Source organism: Salvelinus alpinus, chromosome 12 (genome assembly GCF_045679555.1).
Source record: "Salvelinus alpinus chromosome 12, SLU_Salpinus.1, whole genome shotgun sequence".
NCBI classification, from domain to species: domain Eukaryota; kingdom Metazoa; phylum Chordata; class Actinopteri; order Salmoniformes; family Salmonidae; genus Salvelinus; species Salvelinus alpinus.
Genome location: NC_092097.1, coordinates 10,590,791 through 10,610,269, shown reverse-complemented (window position 1 = coordinate 10,610,269; position 19,479 = coordinate 10,590,791). Strand labels below are relative to the sequence as shown.

Sequence of the window (19,479 nt, the reverse complement as noted above, 5' to 3'; positions counted from 1 at the left end):
GATGTGCAGTTTCACATCTGAAAACCTTTTTCTTGTGAATATGTTTTGTTTACATGTGGAATTGCAAGTTCACATGTGAAAATCGCAGAAAACATCTAAGAAATCTTGCAATTTCACATGTGGTGATGAAATACTGTTATTTTCCTCACGTGAAAAGGTTGTGTTAAGATGTTGCAGTATCAATGTTTCCACATATGGAATTGCAAATTCTTTACTGCCGTTCTGTGAAAAGGTAACTTAGCCAACCTGAGTATAATAGTTTTGTGCGTACAAAAATGATAATTTCTTATTTCTGAGCCAGCAATTGGGAGCGTTACTGCTGCAGGCGCATGCCTCTCTTCTTCATATTGTCACGCCCTGACCTTAGAGAGCCTTTTTATGTCTCCATTTGGTTTGGTCAGGGTGTGATTTGGGGTGGGCATTCTATGTTCTGTTTTCTAGGTTTGTGTATTTCTATGTTTTGGCCGGGTATGGTTCTCAATCAGGGACAGCTGTCCATCGTTGTCTCTGATTGGGAATCATACTTAGGCAGCCTTTTTCCCTTGTGTCATTGTGGGAAGTTAACTTTGTTAGTGGCACTATAGCCCTGTAAGCTTCACGGTTGTTTCTTTCGTTTCTTGTTTTAATAAAAGGGAAAATGTACTCTCACCACGCTGCACTTTAGTCCACTTCTTTTGACGGCCGTGACACATATAGTGTCCAAAAAGTGTCCAAAAACCACCTGTCCTTTTCACGTGATTCTTTTCATGTGTTTTTCTTTTTTGTAAGCGATAACCCCGACACTGACACTAAGTCTGAAATGTGATTTTCAGGAGGAAATAAAAGGATGGCTTGTGTGCACAGTGTGTGGCCTAAAAGACCTTCACCTTTTACGGGAATGAGTTTAGGGCTGGTTGACCTGTCCTTTAGATATGCCAGCTGGGGTGGTGTGTGTAAAGTGTGTAAAGTGTGTAATCTTTTGAGGAAATCGGGGAAAGGGAAAGGATGAGGCTGCGTAGCTCGGTGCCTCCACAGATGGGCTCCCTCCATCTGTCTGTCTGCTGTGCTCACCCACTAACGGCTTCAGGAAAATGAATGGACCAGTCAACACACTTAATTGTCTCCAATTGCTCTGACATTAATTATTAACATTTGCCCATTATAAAGTCTGTTAAGGAAGTCAAGGAAGAGAGGTGGAGAGAGAATGAGAGCGAGAGCGAGAGAGAGAGCGAGAGAGAGAGAAATAGAGAGAGACAGGCATGGAGTCCTGTTAGCCAAGCATTGCAGAGATCCCATTACCTTCCAGGTTCAGTACAGCGTGCAGGGCCATAACAGATATTGATTTCTCAGAAAAGTCAATCTACCTTCTCAGTAAATATTATGGCTTCTGGTCAATCCCAGCCAGGAGATGAGCCTCCCAAAATGCCATGGCCCAAACGCCTGGAGCCCCTGTGCTTGCCTCCCTTCCTGCCTGCCTCTCCCATTCTCCTCACTCGCTCCTCCTGTAGGGAGTGGGTTAGTCAAAGGGAAAGCGTCTCTGTCTCTTTGACTGCAGCGTAAAGCGATAACCGTGACTGTGGAGTCACAGTCGGAATGTTTGCCCTTCTCTTATTCAATTGGAAATAGTGACCTTGGGCCCATAAGGCATGCAACTTAAGTAATTCAACTCCAAATCTGTAAATCCATCATAGTATAGTAGAAAACTATATAGCTACTGTTGAATGTTTGAATGTTTGAATTCAAATGTCCTTCCATTTACTGATTTTAGACATTTACCATAACATATCAATTATTTATAATATTTCGTACTATGGGCATAACCTGAAATATGGAAATGTGTCTCTTGGTATCAACCCCTTCAAATAATCAGCCAAAAGTCAAATAAATAAAAGGCAGACAACATCTCTTTCTCCTGCAGGCTCTCTGGGCCACATCCTCCTATATTTTTTATCTTAATTTAATCTTCATTCAGCAGCCACATCCACAGGAGCACTAAGAGAACAGGAGTCCATAAAATAATAAGCCCATCATCACAACACACACACTGTTAATATTCACACACTCACAGGATGTGCATACAAAACACTGCAACTCATAGATAGGTATATACATCTACTCTATGCATACGGTGCAATGTATTCGGAGTGTACAAAACATTAGGAACACCTGCTCTTTCCATGACAGAGACCGGGTGAATCCAGGTGAAATCGATGATCCCTTATTGATGTCACTCGTTAAATCCACTTCAATCACTGTAGATGAATGGGAGGAGACAGGTTAAAGAAGGATTTTAAAGCCTTGAGCCAATTGAGACGTGGATTGTGTATGTGTGTCATTCAGAGGGTGAATGGGCAAGACAAAAGTGCATTTGAACGGGGTATGGTAGTAGGTGCCAGGCGCACTGGTTTGTATGTGTGAACTGCAACGCTGCTGGGTTTTTCACGCTCAACAGTTGCCCGTATGTATCAACAATGGTCCACCACCCAAAGGACATCCAGCCAACTTGACACAACTGTGGGAAGCATTGGAGTCAACATGGGCCAGCATCCCTGTGGAACGCTTTCGACGCCTTGTAGAGTCCACGCCCCGACGAACTGAGGTTGTTCTGAGGACAAAAGGGGGTGCAACTCAATATTAGGAAGGTGTTCCTAAAGTTTCATACACTCAGTGTGTACGTACATTCAGAAACACACACATGCAGATATTTATAGAAACTTGCACTCATGCACACCTACTCTCACAATCACACACACGAATACGCAGACGCCCACACACATACTTGATTCTAGAATAAGATTAACCGAGGCCATTTTAGTGTTTTATCATTGTGTATTATCTGGAATGTACGTAGATAATTCCCCCGATTCAAATGTAATGCACCCCACTCAGGGAAACGGGTCAGGGTACATAAACACAATCTTCTGAGAGTGTTAGCCCCCAGCACAGTTAATGTATTGATTTTACAGCGCCGGTCCCTGATAAAACTATTTCATGAATTCCAATGAGACTCTTTTACCAGACTGCCACGAAGGGACAGAAATACAATCACTGCCACGCAGCATATGTCATTGTATTCCACTGGTTGCTTAATGTGTTCTTTTTAAATGTTTTTTTTGGGGTGCCAATTTTGCAGCTTTAAAATCTGTTGTCATTTAATGCTGTGCCTCTGCCTTGAGACCTGCCGCTCAAACAAATCATTTTGACTGTTTTATGTTGTCATATGTTTTATGTTATTACTAGTGTGTGACAAGTGTTTACTTTGATCTGCTCGTTAGCCTACACGCTTTGCTTAAAACATTGGTCAAAACAGCTACCTCTGATGAAGTGCACACACAGACATCAGCCTACGCGTATTCCTCATCGTGTGTACACTTAGGATACACAGTGGCTGTCGTTAAGGACTGTGGTGTTATTCGATTATGTAGAGTCATTTCCATGTAACAATAGAGAGAGAGAGATAGAGGTTCTGCGAGGGTGTGTGGTAGTGGCATGGCTGAATAGCTGGTGGCGGATGGTGTTGTTGAAGCGGGGGGCAGGTAGGGATGGTGTTGTTGGGGCGGGGGGCAGGCAGGGATGGTGTTGTTGGAGCGGGGGGCAGGTAGGGATGGTGTTGTTGGGGCGGGGGGCAGGTAGGGATGGTGTTGTTGGGGCGGGGGGCAGGTAGGGATGGTGTTGTTGGGGCGGGGGGCAGGCAGGGATGGTGTTGTTGGGGCGGGGGGCAGGCAGGGATGGTGTTGTTTGGGCAGGGGGCAGGCAGGGATGGTGTTGTTGGGGCGGGGGGCAGGCAGGGATGGTGTTGTTGGGGCGGGGGGCAGGCAGGGATGGTGTTGTTGTGGCGGGGGGCAGGCAGGGATGGTGTTGTTGGGGCGGGGGGCAGGCAGGGATGGTGTTGTTGGGGCGGGGGGCAGGTAGGGATGGTGTTGTTGGGGCGGGGGGCAGGCAGGGATGGTGTTGTTGGGGCGGGGGGCAGGCAGGGATGGGCGAGTGCCTGGGCTCAGTTCAGCACCAGCCAGGTCCATCTGCTCGTCACCTGGCTCTGGCACGCGGGAGACTGGGTAATGACAGGGAAAGAATGGCATCAGGGGGCAGGAGCTGAGAGGTAATTACAGAATGGAACCCATGCAGAAACAACACATCTGGATCCATGAGGCAAATATAGAGGATCAGATGCAGCAGACATATCACTATAAGCTTCAATCCATGATGGTTTATCACCATGGAACTACTATACATCAGGCTGGAGATGGAAAAATCCCCTCACCCCACTCGACTCCACTCCTCTCTTCCCCCCTCACTTGCTTGCTTGAAAGCAGAAATAAATACAATTCACTTTTAGGAATGGAGAGAGAGAGAGAGAGAGAGAGAGAGAGAGAGAGAGAGAGAGAGAGAGAGAGAGAGAGAGAGAGAGAGAGAGAGCGCACCACAGTCAGACGCAGCACGACAATCTATGGAAAGATCAGCCGTGGCAGCACTATAACTTCTGTCGCAAGTGATCCCACCCCCACCCCACTCCAACCCCCCGCGTCACACACTCAGCTTCTCTCCATCGTCTGTTAAACTCCTCTTAAACCTCGGTGCAGCTGATCAATGCTGCCTCTCTCTTTAGACAAACCCCCAAGAGAAATAGTCTCTCTAGAAGTGACATTGTTTTCCCCCTGAGACATATGGGGAGCTAATGACAGCTCCGCATTTGACTGTGTGATGTGAGTGTGGGGCAACTGAGGCTGAACCAGTAATGGAAGTCGGCTGTGCCCCTGTCATTAACATTTAGCCCATGAATAACTTCAGCCATATGAAAGCACTAGAGTCCACTGAGAGAATGAGACGAGTTAGAGGATTTAATGAAATCCTCCCGCCACTCAGTTGGTGCTACTCAGGTCTGAGGACCTTCACCAAAAAGGCCATTCCTTTGAATATCTGGGCTGAGCTTTCTCTGGTGCCCCGGTGTGGAGACGTGGTGCACATTCTGACTGGGTTTGGTGCCGCATCGATGACCACTTTCACAACTCCATCTAGCCACAGAATGAAGCCATCACTGCGTGCAGTCGAACTCTCTTCTCTCTCTCCCCTTTCCCTCTCCCCATGCACTCTCTTTCTCAAATTAAGATTTCCGTAATTAAATTGATAAAAGTCATGCCAATACACTTCATGGTTCCAGACCTGATTTCAAATGCCACATAGTGGTGGAGAGCTGTGGAAATTCTACCTTTGATGTGGTGTTCTCTGTTATGAAAAATAATTGGATTCCCCCCTCCCCCACACACTTCTGCCTATTCTGGGCATGCTCGGTTAATCGATCTCTCGAGTGTCGGCGGCGACGGTGCTGGTTGGCTGACCTGCTTGTGTTCTGTCCTGGGGGTTCAGAAAGGTTTCAGGAGAGTGAGGCCCCGGTTGTGTTTGAAGCTGCGATTCAGGGCCACGTCGGTGCTGAGGGACAGCAGTGGAACAGAGGTCAGGGTCACTGTGCAGGTTGGAGTGGTGGCGCGGTGCTTGCCAGTGAAGTGATGGGCTGGGGCTTGTGGGAGCAGCAACAGTGAGGAATACCAGGACTCAATTCCTCTCTACCTCTGTATCGGCTTGGCCCGGCTTAAGAAAAGCACCTAACTGGGCCACAGGCAGCTGGCCTGCCTCCACACACAGCGGAACCGCTGATAAAAAGCAGAAAGAGACTACTGATGATCGGTCTGCCTCTGCTTCGCTCGCGCCTCAGAATGCCAAACAAACTAAACGCTAACATTTGAACGCCCCGCCAAACTGACCTGGAGAAGGTCTGTAACGTTACATCAATCTCTGCTCCATTTGTGTCAGGTGTAATGTGATTTTAATTGCAGTTGGAAGGGAATGAGTGCATTCTAATTTGCCTCTATATGTCAGCCTCTATCAGCAGTGGACAGACGTTTGTGTTTGTAGCTTTTCGAGGACAACAAAGTGTCTAGCATTCTTGGTTCACTTTGCTGCTGTGTTTCTGCTCCCCCACAGACCTGCCCTGCACCATCATGACTGACACACACACACACACACACACACACACACACACACACACACACACACACACACACACACACACACACACACACACACACACACACACACACACACACACACACACACACACACACACACACACAAACACACACGCATAGCTGCCCTATTTTAGGAGTAGCTTTGCAACTGTAGCATAATGGTGTTAAGCAGCTTGTGTCTCGAGCTGACAAAGGGACCGGCAGAGTAAAGAATGTGTTTGACGCCGGACTGGTGCGTCATTGAGGGACTAGAGAATCAGCAGTAGCTCTTATTGTACTGGCAGACAGCGCTTAGCGCAGACTACCCAAAACACAGGTCAGCTCGGCTCAGCCTGCTTAGAAACATGACTGAAATCTGTTTAGTTCAGACTCAAACTAAATATAAAACAAACTCTGCATAACTCAGATTACTTAGACTGAAGATATACACATACAGGTTGCTCAACATGCAAACATAGCTTTACCTATGCTGTAAGTAAACCTTAGCTAAGCCGGGACTCCATTCACTTGCCTCAACCAGTCTCAACAAAGCTTAGAATCCATTTAGACACAGCTCTTGCAAGCTAATACTCCATTTTAGCATTTAAATATGCTCTGGTTGCTACATATTAACATAGCCCAGCTTATTGTAACCTAGGATCCCCATCACATCTACCTGTTCAATTAAACGCAGTGAAGACTAATACAATTTGTTAAACACATCTTTCTTTTTTGAACAGGTACATCCAAGGGGCATCCTCTCCCAAGGACATGATCATCATTGTGGATGTGTGAGTAGATGCCGTCTTTCCTTCTCCCTCTCTCCTCCCTCACTCCCTCCTGTCTTTCTTTCTTCGTCCATCTTTCCTTCTCCCTCTCTCCTCCCTCACTCCCTCCTGTCTTTCTTTCTTCGTCCATCTTTCCTTCTCCCTCTCTCCTCCCTCACTCCCTCCTGTCTTTCTTTCTTCGTCCATCTTTCCTTCTCCCTCTCTCCTCCCTCCTGTCTTTCCTTCTCCCTCTCTCCTCCCTCCCATCTTTCCTTCTCCCTCTCTCCTCCCTCCCATCTTTCCTTCTCCCTCTCTCCTCCCTCCTGTCCTCTCTCAGCAGCAACAGTAAAGGTCTCTAGTGCCACCTGTTGGTTTACTCCGATCAGAGGAGATTCTAGATTCCTGTGTCGATCGTGTTTATTTTCACAGACCTCTTGCTATTATGCCCGTGTCTTAGCAGTACAATACGAAGATTATTTTTCTGAACGCATGCTGAAATAAACTGGGGTCGGGTCATGGGAGGAATGAGAGGATAGATTAAGACTGTTTGTGTGTCCTATGCCAGATCCCCGACCTATAAATACTCAGCACAGTATAAACGAGAAAAGGGATCGTCACTGTATAACCTCCTATGGATACACCATACAATCTGGATGAGGTTTTAAGATGGAGCCGTTTAGGTTGAACGGTATGGCTCTAATGCTCTGGTGGTTGTGCTCTGTTGTGTCTGTAGGAGTGGGAGTGTCAGTGGACTCACTCTGAAGCTGATGAAGTCCTCTGTGATACAGATGCTAGACACTCTGTCAGATGATGACTATGTGAATGTAGCCAGGGTGAGTAGCCTCGCTGATATTGGCCACGGTTAGAACAGGGTTCACGATTAGAACGTGTCAGTCATTTGCAGCTGAAGGTCTGGTTGCTCGTCAATATCCCATGACAATGTTACACCACGGTTAACACCTCCAATACAACAGAACCATAATGCATTGGTGTGGCCATGAGAAAACGTGTAGGTTCCTATCACAGTCACATGTGGTTGCATAGTTATGCTGTAAAAACTATTACTTTCCGACATGATTATAGTCCCACAATGTTGCAACCCCTGGTCTATGTGTGATTGTGCCAGGCTCTATCTCCCCCACCGTCTCCCTGCCTTGCTTCCTAGGTTTTTCATGAGTTGATTGCTGCATTGTCTGACTCACTGCATACATACACGCACGCACGCACGCACGCACGCACGCACGCACACACACACACACACACACACACACACACACACACACTGGTGGGGTAGCCCTGTTTGGAGACTTGGGTGGCTAATCCGCCATAATCCAGTGCTCTTAGTCAGTGTATGGCTCTAAATCCCAGCTCTAAGAGGCAGAAATTAGCGTGGTAATCTGGGTGGGAACGAGGCTGATTTCCACCCCTATAGAGAAAATAAGAGCTCTAGGAAGGAAAGTCAATGGTTGTGCCAGTGTGTATACCTATCTGTCTGTATATATTTTAGTGTATGAAGACCAACAGTAATTCATGTTATTAATACGATGGTTATTCAAAGATTGTGCATTTGACCAGTCAAATATTCCCATTATTATGCATTGTAGTTACAAACACAACAACTGTTGATATCCTAACCTCTGGCAGAACAGTTCCCTTTACCAGTTGTTCTTACCCAGAGTGACTTACAGAAGCAATCAGGGTTAAGTGCCTTTGAACAAGGGCTCATCGACTGATTTTTCACCTAGTCGGCTTGGGGAATAGAACCAGCGACCTTTCCGTTACTGGCCCGACACTCTTAACCACTAGGTTACCTGCCGCCCCAGCAATACAGTATAACCGTCCACAGAAGAATTACATTAGGCCTGGAATTGTATTGAACGTGTTATTGTCATTTTGTTAGGAGATCATAATCTGTGACAAGGAATTCTTAATGTTATTTTGAATACTATACTTCAAGTCCTTTTTTTCTCTTTTTTTTCCGGACCAATATAAATATCAAACTACACAAACACAAGGAAATGTCATCTTTTCATGCACCGAATTCCTTTGCCTATTTCATGCTATCATTCTGCCATCGAAATGTCAACGGATTTTAAAGTTGACCTTCAAGAAGAAAGGCCATTAAGAATGTTGACATTACAGACATTGCTGTTCAATGCTAATCACACATAGGCACTGCTCTCTGCTCACCTTTCTGTCTGTCGCACACGCACACGCAGTCACCAACAGAGTCCAGGACTAATTTAAATGTTGCCGAGGAGATCTGGATGACATTACCTTGGCTGGGTGTCTGTTCTTGGTTTACATTGGAAATCCAGGTGCACCTGTTCATTGTGTGGAACACTGTAATTATCAACCTTTATTGCCAGAGTGGCACAGAGCAACCCACAGCTGCACATGTCCCCCTCCTTATCCGGTCACACACACACACACACACACACACACACACACACACGCACACACACACACACACACACACACAGACACACACACACTACAGATGGAGTGGCCCTCAAATGCCAGCGAGCGAGCGGCGTGGTCACACTCAGACACGTTCAATTGACAATTAGTCATCACTCTCTGTCTTTTCTCCCCCAGTTTAACGAGAAGGCAGATGCCGTGGTCCCCTGCTTTAAGACCTTGGTCCAGGCCACCATGAGAAACAAGAAGATCTTCAAGGAGTCCATCATGAACATGCAAGCCAAAGGAACCACTGACTACAAGTCTGGCTTCCAGTTCGCCTTCGAACAGCTACTCAATGTAAGACTAAGAGCCAGCAGTCAGCCGCACGCTCTGCGGTTTAGTTCAGGGTGGTAGGTTAGGTTAGGCCTTCCACGAAATGTCCATGGTATAAGACACGCTAGTTAGCAAACTGACATCCGAATTGATGTAGGAATTGACCCAGCCCCTCTTTAGACAATCAGAGGATTACGCCTCTTCTGAATGGGGCCCAAAGGGGCCGCTAGTCAGTCGGCCGGTCTGATTGAGAACGGCCACTGCAGTTGCACGATGATGATGGTGGCGCTTCGGGCTAGCCAGCACAGCAGTGGTCCCTGTCTGTGTGTGCAGCAGGGAGGCGACCACTGGTCCGTCCAAAACACCTGCCTGCCGCTGTCTGTCTGTCTGTCTGTCTGTCTGCACAGGTGCAGCCTCAGCTTAGTTCCATATGCTCCTGTATATTTTAGGAAGCTGCCAACCCTAATGGGCTCTGATGGGATGATTGATGAGAGGAGCCCAGAAGAGATCAGCCACCGACACTTTATATTCCTCTGGTGGGCTGGGAGGCACGGAGCCAAGCGCCCAGCCCAGCCCCCCACCCCCCCCCCCCAGCAGAATGGGAAATAAAAGCTTTTTAATCGCTGTCTGCCGCAGCCGCGCTCCCTATGATTGGTGGCAGAAGCACAATAAAAATGTGTAATTGTGGTAATATTATTTATCTTTATTAGAATCTTGTCAGAGTGACGTGCTGCTGGCCTGCATATCAATTTGAACTGTCAGATAGGCAGCCTGGTGGAGGAGAGGGATGAGGGAGAAAGAGGGGGTTATGCCTATAACCCAATCCATATCACAGGAGAATGACACTGGCCACCAATCTGCACGCACGGGATATATTACCCTACACACAGAGATATGTACACTTCGATCCCAGATATGTGGATGTGTTGTGTACTGTACATGCAGGTTACCTAGCATATTAGAAAAGAGAATCTACAGCTGTTCAAAGGCGAACTGGAAGACAGGCTTGTCCTTTCCTCAAGCACTCTTCTCTCCTGTGAAGAACCAAGCCGCCATTTTCAGTGATTTCCTGGAAGGAGAGGCTATACTGAATCGTGTCTTTATCGTGCCTTTATCATGTCTTTATCATGTCGTCTGATGTCCTCTTCCATTCCTTGACGGTCTCTTCCCCCTCTCTCGCTAATCACTCTCTCACTAATCACCCTCTCTCTCTCTCTCTGTATCTCTCTCTGTATCTCTCTCTATCCCTCTTTCTCGATCTCCCTCTTCTTCTCTCTCTCTGTTCCACAGGATACCGGCGCCCCGAGGGCGGGCTGCAATAAGATGATAATGATGTTTACAGATGGAGGAGAGGATCGTGCCCAGGACATTTTTGAGAAGTACAACTGGCCCAACAAAACCGTGAGTCTGTCCCCAATAACCAAGGATCTATTCATCAATCCTAGTCTGCCAATGAATCAGTCCATGCATTGTCCAGCCTGTGGTCTCCCATCTCCCTCTCATCCCCTATCCTTATGAAATAAATACCATGTTTCTCAACAGCAGGTGTCATTCTTTTGGGGTGAGAATCTTAATGATTCCAGCACTTCCATCCTTGGACATAGATCCAGCCTTTTGGCGTGTGTTCCTCGTCTCTTCCTCATTGGCATTACTTTCCATCCCTGTCTCTCTGTTTCTCTGTCTCTCTGTTTCTCTGTCTCTTTTCTTGTCTTGCTGCAGGTGTTAACAGCTCTGACCTGCTGACTAATTAGCTACTTTATCATCAGAGCCCAGGAAATTACAGCTAACACATGCACACACTCACTATTTTTCCTCTCTCGGTCGTTCTATCTCCCTCTCCTACCGTTTTCCTTCTTCGTCCTCGCTCACGCCCTGGCTTGAAATGCTTTTGCCGTTATACTTTCTCGCTGTACGAGAGTAATGTTCCATTTTTCACCCTCTCCGCTCACTGTCCCCTCCTCCCTCAGATTCGAGTGTTTACCTTTTCAGTCGGGCAGCACAACTACGATGTCACGCCTTTGCAGTGGATAGCTTGTGCCAATAAAGGTGAGTAGAGGGTGTGTCTATAAACTGCATGGACATGGACTGTTTTACATGTGCAATCTCAACGTTGCCCATGTCCAGCAAAGAGAAACGAGAAAATATGTGATTGTAATGGTGTAATGATGTCACCAAACTCCAGTCAAACTGCCCAACTGTCCCCGACCCAGATGACTGAGCTTTCCTCCTTGACCATCCTTGACCTCATGACCTCTTGACCTCATGACACTCAAGGCTGTTTTACTCAGCCATATAACCCATGCCAAATTCCACTTTTCTGCTCTCTCGGTCAAACTCTTTTTTCTCACTCTTTCTGGAACAAACACTTCTCTCTCTCCTCGCTCTCTCCCTCTTTATCCCCTCTGTTGTTGGATTTCTCGGTGTCTCAGCATTTCTCTTATAGCTGTCCCTTCTTCCTGTCACAAGCAGCATGCCTCCTATAGAAGGCTGACTCATTCATTTCCTGTAGAGCAGTCAGAGTGCTTCAGAAGTACCTCCCTCCCCACGCGTTGTAATGAATTATCGTGTGGAGCCTGGCTGTGTGTTGATAACGATGGCTACCATCTCTCAGTCAGGCAGGCGGCATGTGGGAAGTCCAGGATTACTCCTCTGTGCCAGCGCGCCACTCACTCTAATCATTAGCGTGGCACCAAAGCCAATGCCAACCTAAGACAATGGTTATTGACGTCCTCTCCTCTCTGGAGCCGTCCTTTTAAATATAGTCGTACCTCATTGTGCTTACGTCTCTTCTTTGGTATCCAGAGACACCCTATAATGACATGTAGAGCCGAAGCTTCTCACCTTCACACACTTAAACACACATGGATCCCCCTCGCAAACACCTTACACACCCAGCTCCCAGGTCGACTAGCCTCCCTGTTGTCTCACTTGGCTTGTGCTGCAATCCCCTCTTAAGTGGAACCTGACTCCCGCTCTGACAGTCTGTGGGCCCAACCGCTCTCCTCTCCTCCTGTGGCTGAAGACCGGCTGACCTCTAGTCCATGCTCTTTCGTTTCTATGTCGGTTTCCTTCGTCGCTCCTTGTGTCGTGTTCTACAACTGGAGGTGTCACACAACAGCACAAAGCAAGCGAAGGAGCTACTGTTCTGAGCATAGTCATAGTTTGTGTGCGTGCGTGCGTGCGCTTATGTGGATGCATTACAGCATTATCCTGGGGCCAGCTTAATAATACTGTAATTGAATACATTTTTCCTGTAACTTTACAGCAATTTACTGGCACCAGAGATTCTGTAATATATTTCACAGGCACTATTTTGCGAGAACGCAATTTGTTTAAAAAAAAAAAAAAACGACAGCCGTTCCCGCCTCTTAACATTCCGAGTATGTTGTCTCCGTTGCGCAGCTCTTTGTATAACCACTCTGCTTTAATAACTTGGGGAGCGGCAGCAGTTATTGACCCAGAGTGAGAGAGTGGCTCTCCTCTCCTCCATCACTAATCAGCAGCCCTGCTCTGCTCTGCTCTGCATTGAGGCTCAGCCGCAGCATCCTCAGTGAGACCCTCGAGCACATGACATTTACATCCTGCAGTACAATGGTGATAAGACTGGAGGCCAATGGCCCCCATCCGTTTCCCCATAGCACCCTAGTGCCAATCAATCACACAGTACACACACTCACACAAACACACACAGCGTTTTGCACAAAATTACATAATTACATAACCAACACACGTAATGGGTTACTAAATGGAATTTCCCCCCATAGAGAACAATCAGCATTCTGCTGAGGAGTCATTTTGAAATGATAGCACTACACGTGCCCTGCTCACTTGAGATGATTGCACTTCGCTGGGCTGTTGTGTTATTTCCTCCTACGGTCTTTAAGATGCGACACTGAGAACGTTACCTTTACAACACACATTACAATAGGGCAGTTACATGTTGCTGGTTACCGTTGTGGATTGACTGAACAAATTCTCTCACTTTGTTCTTCAGGATTCTACTACGAGATTCCATCCATTGGCGCCATCAGAATTAACACGCAGGTCAGATATCCTTCAGTGTGTGTAATATGTGTATCCATGCGTGACTATTTGCACTCGTGTGAATCCCGAACACATCAGGATGCTGTATCTTTGTTTAGGGTGTGTTTTCTACTTAACTTTGAGTACGTTACTCTCTTTGAGGACAATTGTGCAGATTGTAGATAATGCCTTGAAATGTACCATTACACAAGGATATGAGGAGGCTCGGAAAGAGAGAAAGTAACAGGGAGAGAGAGAGTGATTAAAGCTCTCCTCTGTCTTCTAGCAGGTCTTAGTTAGCGCAGACCTGCTGTGCTGCCTAATCCACCCCTTCTCTAGTCCCCCAACTACACTACCACACACATACACGCACACGCACACGCACACGCACACACACACACACACACACACCTCTGGCTCCTCTGCCCCACACACCCGTGGCCCCTCCACCCTCCTCCGCCGACCTCCACTCTGCTCCAGGCACTACCTGGTCCCATAGCCCCTTGGGATAACCTCATTCCAGCTGTAGAAATTGAGTGAGTTGCTGGGGGGCTCTATGCACCCCGTTCCCCTTCCTACCCCTCCTCCTCCCCCAGCCCCACAGAGCGATCAGGGCCCCTGAATAGACTGTCAGCTGTTCCATTAACTCTGGCATAATTATATTCTGAGAACTGCCACTTATTCTAATAGGTTTCCTACAGCAGGTGTGCAACAGGACTGGTTCATGTAGGAGCATTAGACACACCTGGGCTGCACTACACATTTTAGAGTTTCCCATCATGTAATGTTGCATTATAACAAGAAATAGGGCTGCCTTGGTATACATTACTAACACGCACATGACACCATACATGGAGTCTGCTGTTGTGAGGCCGGTTGAACGTACTGCCAATTTCTCTAAAACGACCTTGGAGGCGGCTTATGGTAGAGAAATTAACATTAAATTATCTAGTACCAGCTCGGTTGGACATTCCTCCAGTCAGCATGCTAATTGCACGCTCCCACAACACTTGAGACATCTGTGGCATTGTGTTGTTGACAAAACTGCACATGTTAGAATGGCCTTTTATTGTCCCCAGCACAAGGTGCACCTGTGTAACGGTCATGCTGTTTAATCAGCTTCTTGATATGTCACACCTGTCAGGTGGATGGATTATCTTGGCAAAGAAGAAATGATCACTAACAGGGACGTAAACACATACATGTACCTGATGTTGCTGATGTAGCCTGTATTTCACAGTGTAGTCAGTTACACATACATGTAGCTGATGTAGCCTGTATTTGACAGCGTAGTCAGTTACACATACATGTAGCTGATGTAGCCTGTATTTCACAGTGTAGTCAGTTACACATACATGTAGCTGATGTAGCCTGTATTTCACAGCGTAGTCAGTTACACATACATGTAGCTGATGTAGCCTGTATTTCACAGTGTAGTCAGTTACACATACATGTAGCTGATGTAGCCTGTATTTCACAGTGTAGTCAGTTACACATACATGTAGCTGATGTAGCCTGTATTCCACAGTGTAGTCAGTTACACATACATGTAGCTGATGTAGCCTGTATTTCACAGTGTAGTCAGTTACACATGCATGTAGCTGATGTAGCCTGTATTTGACAGCTTAGTCAGTTACACATGCATGTAGCTGATGTAGCCTGTATTTCACAGTGTAGTCAGTTACACATACATGTAGCTGATGTAGCCTGTATTTCACAGTGTAGTCAGTTACACATACATGTAGCTGATGTAGCCTGTATTTCACAGTGTAGTCAGTTACACATACATGTAGCTGATGTAGCCTGTATTTCACAGTGTAGTCAGTTACACATACATGTAGCTTCTGTAGCCTGTATTTCACAGTGTAGTCAGTTACACATACATGTAGCTGATGTAGCCTGTATTTCACAGTGTAGTCAGTTACACATACATGTAGCTGATGTAGCCTGTATTTCACAGTGTAGTTGCACAAACAGACAGGATGCTACTTGGTTGGCCTGTTGGAGGCACGTAAAGTAGTCCCTGGTCGTAGCAATACATTAACCCACAGAACCGTTAGCTTGGACCCTGGCCTCTACCTACGTGTGGCTCTGGTTCCCTTGGACCTCCTCAGCCTTTCTGCTGGCTGACTTTAATGTTCGCTAGATTGTTCTAGTCAGGCGGAAAATGTCCCCTACACCCCGTGAAAAGGTCTGCCTGTCATCATCTTGATGAAATATCTCCCTGTGGCCCGTTAAACGGGAGTTTGACTGAGCTAATAATAGAATAGGTGACGCCTGTCAGCACCTCAGTGTTCAGCCAATGAATAACAAACGGTCAAAGGCACGACATTGGAACAAGACTGTGTGGAACAGGTATACACAGACGGTTATGGTTAAGGTCTGAGTGCTATAAAGGAATATTCCATCATGTAAAGGGGACATTGTTTACTGACTGTGTGAATAAGACCACTTTAACATAGCCACTTGTCACATTCTGTAACTCCCTACTTTGTTGGCGTGATCAGCAGTAGTTTAACTACCTAGATCTGTTTTAGATTTGTATGGAATCTCCCTAAATTCCTCACCCGCAATTGAGATAAATCGGAGTCGGTGAAATTGCCTTTCGTTTTCCCATTATCTATTTGAACAGAAACAGCAGGAACTCACGAAGATGTTGCACTGACAGAATCAAACTCCCAAGGTCAGAAGGTTTTCTTCTCAGAGTTGGGTGATGTGACCCCTGTCACGGGCCCCCCCCCCAATCGCATCCCAATAACAGCATCCCATGGATCAATTAAACATCTTTGTCGTTTAGAATCTGTAAAACGAACCGACGGAGAGACGAATTTGGTGAACGTGATGAGTCACTCGTGAGTTTAACCCTTGACCCTTGTTTTCCCACACGGAGAGGCGTTTTCACACTGCCGTGCTGGACACAGAGAGCCAGTGGGAGATTGGCCTGTTTGTGCCAAGTGCCCCAGCACTCCTATTGTGTTTTTAATAGCTGATTCATAATGATGAATAACGACTCTGAATGGTTGAAGACTGTCTGCAGGCTTTACTGCTCCTCAGCACTGGGCAGCTTCTCCTGGTTAATATGACGAGGAGAAGACTTGTCAGGGTCTTATAGTTTTACGTTGAATAAGGGTGACATGCTCTTACAGCTCACTGTTTTAACAACCCCCACTGCAAGGCATGCACTATCAAGCAGTAGATGCTGTGTGTGTGTGTCTGTGTGTCTGTGTCTGTGTGTGTGGGTCGTTGCTCTGACGTGTGTGTTCTCCTCCATGTTCTCCTCCATGTCTCAGGAGTACCTGGATGTGCTGGGTCGGCCCATGGTGCTGGCTGGGCCCAAGGCCAAGCTGGTCCAATGGACCAACGTCTACCAGGATGCTCTGGTAAGACACAGACTGATAACTAGCAACACAATGTCTCTGTTACATTACATTTCTGTTTTAATACAAGTTTACCGTGTACTAGCCACACTTCAAGCCCTTTAGCTTGCAAACGTCTCTTTTGAGTCATAACATAGCTATGTTTTAGATGGCAAAACGTTATATAGATGCTAACACGACCTTGGGAATTCCTGTGTCTTAAGATATTGATTTTGCTATGTTGTTTGTGTGTTCAGGGTCTGGGTCTGGTTATCACTGGGACCATGCCCGTCTTCAACCTCACCGCTGATGCAAACTCTCAGGTGAACATTAGGGTTTACACTGATTAACGAGTTAATAGACTTCATTTATTGCCCTGTTCATCTTCAAAAGGTCTCAGGGCGATTGTAAAAGTCTCTCGATCCTCTGTGGCTTTTTGAGGACCACTGTCAACAGATCCCGATACATAAACAGATATTGCATCAGTACTAACTTAGATTTCCCATTTGAGCAACAGGGTTTGCACCATTGTAAAACCACAGGAATCCTGACTACAAAATATAGTCCCTTTGTTTCTCTGTAACTCCCTAATGTTGAGCATCAGTCATGTCTAATGGCACCTTCCCATCCTGGTGCAGCGACCAGACCACCGCAGGGCAACACTGACCCCCTGAGGTGGCAACAGGCCCAGCAGCTCTGATATATCCTTACACTCATGTCGGATTCACACTTTAGGGCTGACACAGACCAGCTCAGCTTTGCAACTATGCTGGATGTGTAACCAGTCCAGTTCAGCTTTGCTTGGCTTGCCTCGGTTCCAACCCAGCTTTGCTAAATAGTGACTTTTATCATATTTTTTTACTTTTTTTACCCAAAGTTCATACTATTATCACATATGACCGCCAAGCACTTCTGGACATCAGATCGACAGTTACTAATCTCGATTTCGACACTGTTCATACCGGACCCTATTCCTTTGTTCCATGGGCTAGCAAAACGCTGCAGGCGTGGAAACGGGAGACGAGGTAGAGTCCTGGTGAAATTGAGGCGAAGAGAAAATCCGAACGGCGCTCCTCTCTGTTCTATTGGCAATTGTCCAGTCACTGGAGAATAAGATGGATGAGCTTCGTTCGAGAGTCTCCTATCAGATAGACTTTAAAAGCTGCAATATTACATGTCTTGCTGAAACGTGTCTGGATGATGACGCTATGCACGTAGTGCTCAGTGGATTCTCCGTGCAGCGACAGGATCGTACATAGGCTTCGGAGAAGTCGAAAGGAGGTAGAGGGTGTTTTTTCATAAATAACAACTGGTGTGCTGCTTCAAGTGTGAAGAAAATGTCAAGCTTTTGTTCACCTGATATAGAATACCTCATGGTAAGAGAGTTCTCATCCGTAATTATTACAGCTGACTACATCCCGTCCCAAGCCAGCGCCACTCTGGCACTCAACGAGCTGTATGGGGCCATAAACAAGCAAGAAACTCGAGACAAGTCCCTCCCTCATCCTACCTTCGGCAAATCTGACCACGGCTCTATTCTCCTGTTTACAAACAAAAGCTCAAACAGGAAGTACCAGTGATGCGCTCAATACGGAAGTGGTCGGATGAAGCAGACGCGACGCTACAAGACTGTTTTGCTAGTACATACTGGGATGTGTTCCGGGATTCATCCGATAGCATTGAGGAGTTTCCTACAGCAGTCACGGGCTTCATCAACAAGTTCATAAATGATGTTGTCCCCCCAGTGACTATAAGAACGTATCCAAACCAAAAACCATGGATTACAGGCAATATCCGCACAGGGCTAAAGGTTAGAGCTACCGCTTACAAGGAACGGGACACGGACATGGACGCATACAAGAAAACCCACTACGACCTCCGACAAGACATCAAACATGTGAAAGGACAATATAGGAGGAAGGTAGAATCCTATTACACTGGCTCTGACGCTCGTCGTATGTGGCAGGGCTTGCAGACAATAACAGATTACAAAGGGAAACTCAACCATGAGTTGCCCAGCGATGCAGAACTCCCAAATGAATTAAATGTCTTTTATGCTCGCTTCGAGGAATATAACAATGTGCCTTGCGTGAAAGGCTCTGTTTTTCCGGATGACTGTGTGATCTCTCTCTCCGTGGCTAATGTGAGCCAAACGTTTTAACAGGTTAACAATCACAAAGCCGTCGGGCCAGACGGAATACCAGCGGGTGTTCTCAAGTCATGTACAGACCAGCTCTCCTTGTCCCAGTCTGTAATCCCAACATGTTTCAAGCTGACCACCATTGTCCCTGTTCCCAAGGGCTCCAAGGTAACCTGCCTAAAGGACTATCGCCCTGTAGCACACACATCTGTAATTATGAAGTGCTTTGAAAGGCTGGTCATGACACACATCAACACTATCATTCCAGACAGACTAGACCCATTCCATTTTGCATACCGCCCCAATAGATCCACAGATGACGCAATCTAAATTGCACTTCACACTGCCCTCTCCCACCTGGACAAGAGGGGAAATAACTATGTGAGAATGCTGCTTATAGACTACAGCTCAGCATTCAACACAATAGTCCCCTCCAAGCTCATTACCAAGCTAGGGACCCTGGGACTGAACCCCTC

At 46.7% G+C, this 19,479-nt stretch overlaps 1 protein-coding gene across 4 annotated transcripts in view; it reads left to right on the top strand.

Moving 5' to 3' along the window:
• Positions 1-19,479, top strand: part of LOC139535486 (voltage-dependent calcium channel subunit alpha-2/delta-2-like) — a 228,217-nt gene that overhangs the window by 187,097 nt on the left and 21,641 nt on the right. For all 4 annotated transcript variants that reach the window (XM_071334921.1, XM_071334920.1, XM_071334922.1 and 1 more), the window contains 8 exons: positions 6,722-6,772; positions 7,482-7,581; positions 9,347-9,508; positions 10,775-10,885; positions 11,452-11,530; positions 13,479-13,528; positions 16,798-16,887; positions 17,121-17,186. In XM_071334921.1, the coding sequence (XP_071191022.1) occupies positions 6,722-6,772; positions 7,482-7,581; positions 9,347-9,508; positions 10,775-10,885; positions 11,452-11,530; positions 13,479-13,528; positions 16,798-16,887; positions 17,121-17,186 (709 nt within the window). The remainder of the gene's footprint in view (positions 1-6,721; positions 6,773-7,481; positions 7,582-9,346; positions 9,509-10,774; positions 10,886-11,451; positions 11,531-13,478; positions 13,529-16,797; positions 16,888-17,120; positions 17,187-19,479) is intronic.